The sequence below is a fragment of the Phragmites australis genome, chromosome 21 (assembly GCF_958298935.1).
Source record: "Phragmites australis chromosome 21, lpPhrAust1.1, whole genome shotgun sequence".
NCBI lineage: Eukaryota > Viridiplantae > Streptophyta > Magnoliopsida > Poales > Poaceae > Phragmites > Phragmites australis.
Window position 1 is genome coordinate 9,328,021 of NC_084941.1, and position 10,562 is coordinate 9,338,582.

Consider the following 10,562-nt stretch of genomic DNA (forward strand, 5'->3'; position numbering starts at 1 on the left):
ATGGTTCATATTCCTTGTCCAAATATACTACTCTCTTCAGATATAAAAGAGTGCCATTTTAGATATTAACACGGTTACTAATATGCTATTTTGACCAATAATTACTCATATGAAATATATACAAAATATAGTAAAGTTTTAATATTATGAAATTATTTTCAAGATAAAAGTAGCTATACCATTTTTAAAAATTCAATCGCAATATTCAAAGAGATGTTAACGATCCAAGTTTAAATATATTGACTACACAAAATCCGAAACAATACTCTTTTTTAATTGGAGGGGGTATCTCTTAGTAGTCTATTATTTAAACCGAAAGAAACGTGTACACGAAAGATTTGCCCGGCTGATCACGTACACGGAAGGATCTCCATCCAAGACAGATACGGAAGAAGTATGAACTCCTGCTTGGTAAAAGTGGTAATTCAATTTATTTTTTAAAAAAAGCAAGGACTCTTTGCATGGTAAACATCGGTACTCCAACCAATGCATTTCCTCGTCTGATTCAGAATAAATATGATTTTGTACCTTTTGTTTAAAATGAAAAGTGGTCATTCTAGCACGAATCTCCGCAATTACTTGTTCGGATTCTACATATTGATTATTTACACTAGAATCAAGCTTTTTAACAAAATATTCATACTACGTAGAATATCCTGACTCTGAATAGTTACATGCAAGTCTATATAGCATAGAAAAGCAAGCTACCCATGACGGGTACTTCTGATTTTTCTACTGTCAGAAGCCAGAAGCTCAACAAACGAGATTGACGAAAAATAGTTTTTGAAGAAGTCAGAAGGCTACTTTTAAGGAAATGAACAAGAGTAACTTTTCTGAGAAATTATACGCTGAGAAGTTAAAAATTTAGTATAAAAAATAACAGTTGAAATCTAAAATTAACTTAATTTTAAAAACACTAAAAACATAAATCCAAATAAACGGGCCGTAGATGACGGTGTGCACAGTGGATGTGGGACTTGCATGCATGTGCTGTACTGCCGTACCGGAAGCACTTGAATCTGACACTGCACATTTCCTAGAAATTGTTTGCCTCCGGCCGTTCCCTGAACAAGTTGAGAACCAAAAATGAATTAATTCATGTCAACATGCATGTCGGGTTAGCTTTCGAACATATGATTGAGCGAATCAAACGATATATATGGTCTTATTCTAACACGTAAGTACACAAGGAATATATATTAGCCGATAGGGACGTCGGTCAGTAGTGGCATTTGGGTCACACAGTCGAATCGGTTTGTTGGGAGCTAAGGAAACCTAGTCCACTGTATATCGGTTTGGATTGTTTTTTATTGCCACGTCAGGAACTCAGATCATGATGTTGACGGCAAAAATAGATAATATATGTTGAAGTATTTATCAAAATAGATAATAGATCAACGTATTTGTAAATCTAACATCTATATTCGATACTCAAAATTCTAAAACCCGAATTCGTTACCTCAAACACTAAAAAAAAGTCAGCCCAACTGTATTCGGCACATAAGGTACCGAATACGGTCAAGTGCCGAAAATACTACGCGCCAAAAGCAGAGACAGAACGTGACCGCGAAGCAGGTCGGGCCGTATTCGGCGTCTGAGGTATCGTATACGGTATTATACATCATATTCGGCACTTGATGTGTTGAATATAGGTAATTTTCGGTACCTGAGATACGGACTATGGTCTGGGCCTACCATTTTAAGGTTTTTTGGAATTTGAGTAACAAATATGAGTGTTAGATTTGTAAATACCGATATGTTGTCTCTTTTAGTAAATATGGTGGCGTATGTTTTTTTTTAATTTTTGGCTGATGTTGACATATCGTCTGTGTATGCCACGTACAGTGGCTTGGCATAAGAAAAATAAGGATGTATTTTCCAAACCAAAAACTGACTTTGGAAAGTGGGGATCATCCATGCATGCTTTGCTTTCCAAGCTCCAAATGATGGCTGAATACATACGACGCGATGACGAGCGTGCATGCATGGCTCTGCAGATCGGTTGAGGTAATTTGCTAGCTAGTAATGCATGTCCTTGTCGTAGTGTTACTTAAGAAAACGCAATAGTCAATTGCATTGCTTCTCTCTTCAAACTCAAGGCAGGCGTGCGTGTTAATAAATTGTTACATACCGTTACCCAAGCCAAATGTACGTTTGAATTCAATAAGCACGTATTGAGAAACAAAAGCAGATCATCGAGCCAAATGTACGTTTGAATTCAATAAGCACGTACAAGAGTAAACGGGTTTTGCTTCAGTGTTCCTTTCCAATTAAAAATCACGTATCGCCTTGAAGAAAGTACATTTTTTTAGAAAGAAAATAAGATGCAATTGTACTAAAAAATCCTAAGTCGATTATATATTAGTCTAATTATATACGGAGTCCAATCCCCTTGCCTCTGATCCGTTAGCCTTGGAGACCTTTTATGATACTTGCAAGTGCTTGAGGCACCTCGTCTCTAAAAATTAACTTTGTAATTTATTTGTTTCGCTAGATTATTCTGATGTGCTAAACATTGTTTTATACTAAATATATATTGTACCCATCTCATCCCATAAACAAAATACTAACTTGCACTCGATATTTAAAAAAGCGGAGCTATGCGGCATCAAAATGCTAGACAAGCTGCGGTAAGACAAAGATGCAAGCGTTATCGTAGAGCCCATGTAGGTGGCATTTCGAGTCCGTCATTAAATCTCAAGACTCAACCCTAGATATACGGTAGAAACTAATAAGCTGGAGTACGGTAGAGGTAGATGAAATTTTCAGTCCTATTGGAGTGGTGAAATACATTAAAACATAATATACTACGTGAAAAAAATATCATAAGTGACAGGTGATAATCGCTATGGGTGACAGGTCTTATATCCGTCACCCTAAACGTATCATTGATAACTAATTATAAGTGACATGTAAGGATCCGTCACTAATTAAGTTATTGGTGATGGGTCAAAACTTGACTCGTCATTAATAAAGCTCATAAGTGACGGATCATAATTCTGATCCATCACTTATTGCAAGTCATAAGTGATGGGTCACACTTATAATCTATCACTTATAACTGATGAATATTTTCCATGCTTTTTAAATATAGAAAGGTCAAAAAAAATATTTTTTTCCAACCAAGTCAATCTAACTCAGTGCTGTCACCACTCCCCAAGTGTCATTTGCAATTTTTCACACTGTTTTTGTACTTTACGTTTCGTGGGAATCGAACTCACAACCTACCCTCGCGCGCGTAGCAGCCTTACCACCTCACTCTAGTGTGTGTTCTGAAGGGAGCTAGATAAATATCTTCTTAACCTTTTTATCAAAGGTCATAAGTTGATAAATATTCATCGTACAATAGACGCATAAACCAGTTGATTCGGAGTGTCTTCGTTAAAATGGGCATAACTTTTGCATACGGGCTCTGAATTTGATATTTTTTTACTCTATGGATATCTACAGAAAAAGTTATATCTGTTTCTCCCCACTTTATCAAGTTCGGTGACTTTTTAGAGGCCAAACGGCTGAAAGATTTAATTCTCGCCTTTGAAAGTTTCTATATCGTTTTCGGAATACGCATTTATGTCTATAGCTGTCACCCCTTACATCAAACTTGAGTAGAAATATACAATGCTTTCTATTCTAGTGTTGACGAAGTGAGAAAAAATAAGAGAAAAATAAAATAAAAATAAAAAATATTTCACTTTTGAATTCAAGATATTTCACTTCAAGCAAGATATAAAAAGCAAATCCAACGGAGAATTAACACTTTTAACTCTAGATTTATTTCTTCTAGAGGAATTCAAAGCAATTTCAAAGCTGCCCATTAAACATTTTGTAATTTGAAACTGAACACACGCCAAATTGAAGAACAAACACTTTTGACTTGCTTTTTTTAATACATCTTCAATTTGAAATATGGATATTCTGACTCAATAATACTTGGAGTTTGTGGCTCTTACGTTATTCTAACATCAGCACGATAGTAGGCTAGTGTTGTGTCAAGTTATATTATATAGAACTATATAGTGTATAAGTGACGGGTCACAACTATCCTACTACCAAAACTGAGCCAATTATTTATGAATATTATCATTAGTAGAGATCTAAGTTCCAACTCGACCCGCCGAGTCTCCATCTGCCTCACCTTGGTTGGGGCAAGATGGGGCGGGGCAAGATGGGGCGGCCGGCCCCGCTCCAGAGTATATGTTATATGCACTTTTAGTTAGTTTATTAAGAATTTTATTATTCTTTTGTAATAAAACTTTTAGTAAACTAATGTATATATGTAAGTATTGTCATGTTATGTTAGGTCTTATGAACCTTAGATGCGGTTTTTATTGATTTGTATATTGTGGTAGCTATTACCTTATAATTAAACTTGATCTAGAGTTTTTAATGATTTTAATTAGGACAGGGCGGGGCAGGTCGGTCAAAATTGGGGCTCCACGGGACTGGTTGGGGCAAAAAACAAAATCATCCGGTCTCGAGTCAGAGCGGAGCGGGGCGAGGGACATGTGGGTGGGGTAGGTGGAGGCAAAACGTACCTCCGCACCACTCCATCTAGATCTTAATTATTAGTGATGGATCATAACTTGAACCGTCACCAATGACTGATCTAGAAAATCCATCACTAGTGAGTTTGTTATTGTGATGGGTTAAAATTTTACCTGTCACTAATGATTAGCCTAAGATGACATGTCACTGATAAGTCGTTATTGGTGACGGATTAAATTTTCACTCGTTACCAATTACTCGCTTAGGATGACTCATCATTGATGAGTCGTCATTAGCGATAAATCACAAATATACCCATCACTTTTATCATAAATGATAGATCATATTATGACTCGTCACTTATATAGTATTGTTTTTATCTATTTTTCACATAGTGATAGTTGAGTAAATAAAATGTTGGTCTCACATGCCTGTATGATATACATATCCATTCTTGGAAGAACTAGCTCTGTCCTACTCTTTGTCAGAACTTGACTTATTTAACCCACCACTTAATAAAAAACTAGCAACAAAGTGTAGTCCTATGGTCAGTCCTTTTCAAGAGTAAGCCACTCTGTAAAAAATCCAATACTCTAATGACTCTATCCCACAAGTTAGTTAGATGCTCTTTACCCTCCCCACTATGAGGGCTTTGTTGTCTATATTTTTCCTATTTTCTCCTTCTTTTTGGTTAATTTGCCAAATTTTCTCTTTTTTTTAATATACCAAAAGTACAACCACCTATAATCGAATATCTAACTATAGAGTATATACACATAAAGAATATACTATATATAGATAGGATATACCGTATTCATACTTAACAATTATGGATATATATTACGGAACTGAATCTACGATATCTGATACTTAGGAATCTAGAAGGTATATACTAATAAGGCCTCGATTGCTTACCCAACTCGAGAAAACTAGTATCCATAATAGATTTATCTACTTGTGCAACAAGAATGACTCCATATTAACTACGGATGGATATGAGACGATACATCACCCTTATATAAGGCGGGGACCCAGATCCTCCAAGGGAGGTTCTTTTTTCTCTGGCTACTCGAGAAAAGTATCAATACCTAGACACAGTAGGAACTCGATGACTTTAGCCCTAGATTAGATTAGATCTGATTTACTCCTTATAATAGATTAGCCATATTGTTTGTACTCAAATGAATACATATATATAATCATTCATACATGACGTAGGGTATTACTTCAACCATAAGCTCAAACCTGTATACATCGTATGTGTCTCATTTCATGTTCGATTTCTGATCCACGAAGATAATCTCGTTATTTTTTAAATACATTGTCAGAAACAAATTCTCAACACCTATGCCATGCCTTTTAAACATTGTTTGTACTTCCTTGTTTCAAAATGTTTGACTTAATAGTCAGTATAATGTACAAACCTAAACTTTGAAAGTTGTTTTCTCTTATGATATATTTTTCTATCAAAAAATATACTTATAATAAAGTACCTTCAAATATGAATCCAGTGCTACTATTTTTGTAAAATAAATAAATATTGAGAGGTTAGTTGTTGGTCAGAGATTTGTTGTTTGAATTTGAAATACGTACACATATTACGAAAACAAATGGAGGAAATACTATCAAATCCTCTTAGTAAAACAGTCAAACACAAAAATTAGACCATCCTATCACATCTTGTAATAAATGTTGGATCATATTCACCCAATTCGAACATCCCTCCAAGTAATTACTATCCTTAATAAGTCTTAATTTATGGTAAAATCTAAAAAGTACGTATGCTTTATTCTTATGACATGCATACTTATTTTGCTCTGAAAATATACAAAATTACTTGTAAATTTGAACCAATTTCCTTTTTTTAAATCTACTTGTAGCAAAATTTTCACAAATTGTTTTAATTTTTTTATATTTTCTTTTAATAGTTCTAATTTGTTGCAAAATTTATTGTACATCTGATCTGAATTGCTTAACCTGTTTATTAAATTACTCACGGATCCATTCTAATTTGCCTATAATTTTTTACAAAGTTACTTACATAACTGCATTTAAGAGCAGACGATCAGATATATTTTTTATGAAATGTTTTTTATGCTTTTTGTCGCATATTGAAATGGGTCACATATAAGTGTTACAAGTTTAGATTAAAAATCCAAAAATAAAATAAAATAATCATGTGCAGATAATATTTTACTAAACATAAGTATACATACCATAAGTATAACTCATACATGTGCAGTTTTTAAATGTGTCTTTTATTTATTAAAAACTCTAAACCTAGCTTATAGAAAAATGGCGTCCAGTGTCTTCCCTCATGTACATCACCCTCTATTTAATCCACATTTATAAAAAAAATAACCTCTAGTATTACTCACTCTAAACATCATTCTCTTTTAAATATATTTTTATAAAAAATGACGTCCGGAGTCTCACACTGCCGGACGTCGCTCTTAGTTCAACCCACCTTTGAGCACCGTAGTGATCCAAGCTCAAATCCGTCTTACCTCCCCATCTTTAAATTCGCATGCTACTTCAATCCCACACCCTTCTCCCGTCTCTTCGTCTCCGTTCTCTGCTCCACGCCTCCCTCTCCCCTCCGAGAAGGTGAGCCCCGCCCACACGCTCGCCCATCTTCTCCTCTGAATCACCCGCAAAAGTCAATGTTGGCTGATGTTGCGCCTGCAAAGGATGGATCCATGGCGCCTCTGTTTCTTGCCCTCTCTGTTTTCCCTCCGCGTTTCTACTTGTGACAAGTCTAATTGGCCTTATCCATGGTTTATAACAGTGCATTTCCTTGGGAGCCATGGAGGAGCTGGAGCTTCCGTTCCCCTGGCTGCCGGTGGATCTGTCGGATCTTTCTTGGGAGCAAATGGAGCTGGAGCTTTCTTTGGTGCCGATGGAGCTGCCGGAGCAGGGACTCGGCGATCTTCTCGCCGAACAGCTGTTCGGCGGTTTCGGCCTCGCGAGCACCACCGCCCCCCGACTCCAGGTAACGAAGATCGCCACCCCGATTTCATTTGCCCGGTGCTCTGCGTGGTCTAGATGCATAAAAATTGGATTTTTATGTTCCTACCGGATGAATGCCACCATCTATTCTTCCCCGGCGAAAAAGTTTAGCTTTTGATTTCTTTCTGCCATCACAGTCCGCTCTGGTTGGGACGGTCCATTTTACGCGGGAAGCCACCGTAGACCAGAGCTTTGTGCGGGCGCGCGGTGTGGCCAGGGCGCGGCCAGGGTACGGCGCGGCGCGCGCCATGGCGTGGTCCGGTAGCCGCGTGGGCGCGGCGGGACTAACCCGTCTTAGCTTTGGAGAAACTCGAAGGCATCCGCGCATTGCCATCCTCCTCTCTAGTTTGCTCTCCAGTCTCCATCTTCGACGTATTCGGCAACGGCTGGCAAGGGGACGGGAGTTTGGGATGCGAGTAGCGTGGGAAATTGATTTCGAATCCCAATATCTTGTTTAGCAAAATAGGTGGGAAATTTCAGGCTGTTAATTTGCAGTTCATAAATTTGTTAACACAAGTCATGACGAAAGTACTTCTCTAGAGCTTGGAATCGTCGGAAGGGAAATGAAAATTTAGGGGTATGGTTTATTTCAGTGGTTTGTTTGGTGAGCGGGCACGAGAGTATAGGCAGGTAGAGAATTGGGAGTATCCCACAATTTTAAGCTATGCAAAGGGATGGTAATTGTTTGGTTTAAAATTATGGAAATTGGACACTTACACTCTAATCCTTTTTCCACCTTAACTCTCATGGACACCAACTAAACAGGGCATCCCCGACCCCCAATTTCTCTTTCGCGCGCAGCAATTCTCTTCAATCAAACAAGAAAAATAAATGCAATTTTGTTCTTTTAAAGAAAAAATAGGAGATTAACTCCGATAAAACAAAAATGACTGAAACATGGCCAATATGACAAGCTCTAGACAGAACAGAGGGCCTTAACAGAAGAACCGGCTTAACAGCAGCATCAGCAGCTAAGTAATTCGGCCAGGGTAAGTCGTGTGTGTATGTGTTGCAACTATATATACCACGCATTCTGATTTATCTGCAGCCGTGCTTTATAAGAAAAGTCTATGACCTACCAATCATGCATCTCTTATGTTTCATGACAGATGGAGGATCATCCAAAACTTGATGACGCTGACCTGGACGGATGGTTAAAAGGTAAAATGTTTAATTATTATTCTCTATTTCCTAAAGTTTATTACATGCGGAAAACAACATTTATCGGTGGCTTGGAACCACATTTATAGGTCTTGCAGGTGTTTCCAATACATCTCCTTTGCCGGAGACAAATATCCATCATCAGGTATGATTTTGGAATCTTTCGAGTAAATGTTGAGATACTTAACCAACCGGTAGATTCAAGTAACTTTTTAACCTGATAAGCAGGTGGATGAGGCAAGTCATTCCTCATGGCATATGGGTGGTTGGAAAACTCGCTCAAGAAAAACTCGCAAGAAAAGGATATCTCCATGGGTAAGCACAAATGTAATTGTCAATGTGAAAATTAGGAGAGGAAGGAAAGATTGGTTTGGAGTCCACACAGGGAACCTCCTGGTGCACTGCACTTATATTCACAGCGTACCTGATCACTGCCGGACAGAGTGCAGAAACTGAATGTAACTAGAGAAATAGAGATAGAGAGAGATTTACAGCAGGAGCAAGAGATATATACTACTCGTTTAAAAGCGCATCCCTATAATTATAAACTGCCAAAAGAAGAAACAAGCAAAAAATGAACAGAGTTTGCTTCTGTGTATCGATTCGGAAACTTAATGAAATTACTGTTCTTCATGATCAGGGAGATACCGTGGATATAAATGCTGCCAACCATTTATTTTGTTTTCAAAGGGTTATCTAAAAATGGGATTTAATTGTTTATATTGTACCATGTTTGAGTTAAGATTATTTAGCCATCATCCATCAATGGATAAATTTCAATAACTACCTTTGGTTGTTTCAGCAGAACCTAGTGTGTTTTGGAGGGTTATCTTTAGCAAGTTTCAGCAGGGGATACACAACTAGGAAAAACAATAGCCGCTGGACACAAAAAGAAGTGGAGTCACTGGTAAACGGTGTATCAGAATACGGCGTTGGACGATGGACTGAGGTGAAGAGAACATATTTCTCACCATCGGTTCGAACAGCAGTAAATCTTAAGGTACGATAGATTAGTGTTACATTCCACAATGAAGTAAATGCATTATTAGATGTTACTAGCAAATATCATGATCTTTTGCTATTTCATGGTTCAGGATAAATGGAGAAATTTGTTGAAAGCTTACGACGTCAAATATAAATCTAATAAGAAGGTGCTATTCTCTAATTGTGTGATAAACAGATGCATATTTGACTGCAGATTTCATAATTATCTTATATTTATTTAACTCGATCCAGGGGAAAATACAAAAAACAACGCAGCTGCATTTAGAACAACCATTGATCGATTGGATCAGGGAGTTAGCTGATAAGTATCGACAAGGCGATGAAGACACACTTAGCGACAGCAGCACGGATGCACAATCACTGGTTAGGTTCTAGCATATACTGTTAGCAGCATCTAAAAGAGGTCCTTTTTTTGGGAACAGCAAGCGATATGTATATGACACCACTGTGTAGATAGTAGTAGATATCCAATGAATTTTATCTTACCTAATTCTAAGACTGGCTGGCCCTCTGCAATTAGCTTGTCAATACTCTTATACTAGTATTAATGAAGTGGATGGAGCTTTCCTAATTCTGCTTCCGTTGTCTAGTTTTCCATTTCTTAGGAGCTGATATATTTATAGCATAGAAACGGGGTCATCTACAAGTTGCAGTGATACCAAATTCTTTTAGAGTGAAAACCTGCAGATTATATACGTCATTACATCTTCTGGACAGTGGTAATATTATTTTCTAGGAATTGAGACTAGCTCAGTTGATTGAGGGTGTGATGTACGTTTAGACCATCTAAATCCGAGTTATCTTAGACACAAATTTGAGTGACTATTTAAAAAAATAGTTATGTGCATCCTGGCATAGACTAGAAGTTGTACTTTCATTATCTAAAAAATATGTAAAAATTT

At 37.2% G+C, this 10,562-nt stretch overlaps 1 protein-coding gene across 1 annotated transcript; it reads left to right on the plus strand.

Annotated features, from left to right (window-relative positions):
* The first annotated feature begins 7,028 nt into the window (after window positions 1-7,028).
* LOC133902981 (uncharacterized) lies at window positions 7,029-10,231 on the plus strand. The gene is made up of 8 exons (XM_062344312.1): window positions 7,029-7,092; window positions 7,274-7,477; window positions 8,604-8,655; window positions 8,745-8,800; window positions 8,884-8,970; window positions 9,458-9,655; window positions 9,750-9,806; window positions 9,892-10,231. The coding sequence occupies exons 2-8, from the start codon at window positions 7,292-7,294 to the stop codon at window positions 10,033-10,035; spliced, it is 780 nt and encodes a 259-aa protein (XP_062200296.1). The 5' UTR covers window positions 7,029-7,092; window positions 7,274-7,291; the 3' UTR covers window positions 10,036-10,231.
* The last annotated feature ends 331 nt before the right edge of the window (window positions 10,232-10,562 follow it).

What these genes read in the sequence shown, in the direction of transcription:
- LOC133902981 (XM_062344312.1), top strand. Translation starts at nt 7,292, where the DNA reads ATGGAGGAGCTGGAGCTTCCGTTCCCCTGGCTGCCGGTGGATCTGTCG. An exon ending in CCTGGACGGATGGTTAAAAG is followed by an intron (nt 8,656 to 8,744) that starts GTAAAATGTTTA and finishes CCACATTTATAG; the next exon opens with GTCTTGCAGGTGTTTCCAAT. An exon ending in AGAAAAGGATATCTCCATGG is followed by an intron (nt 8,971 to 9,457) that starts GTAAGCACAAAT and finishes TGGTTGTTTCAG; the next exon opens with CAGAACCTAGTGTGTTTTGG.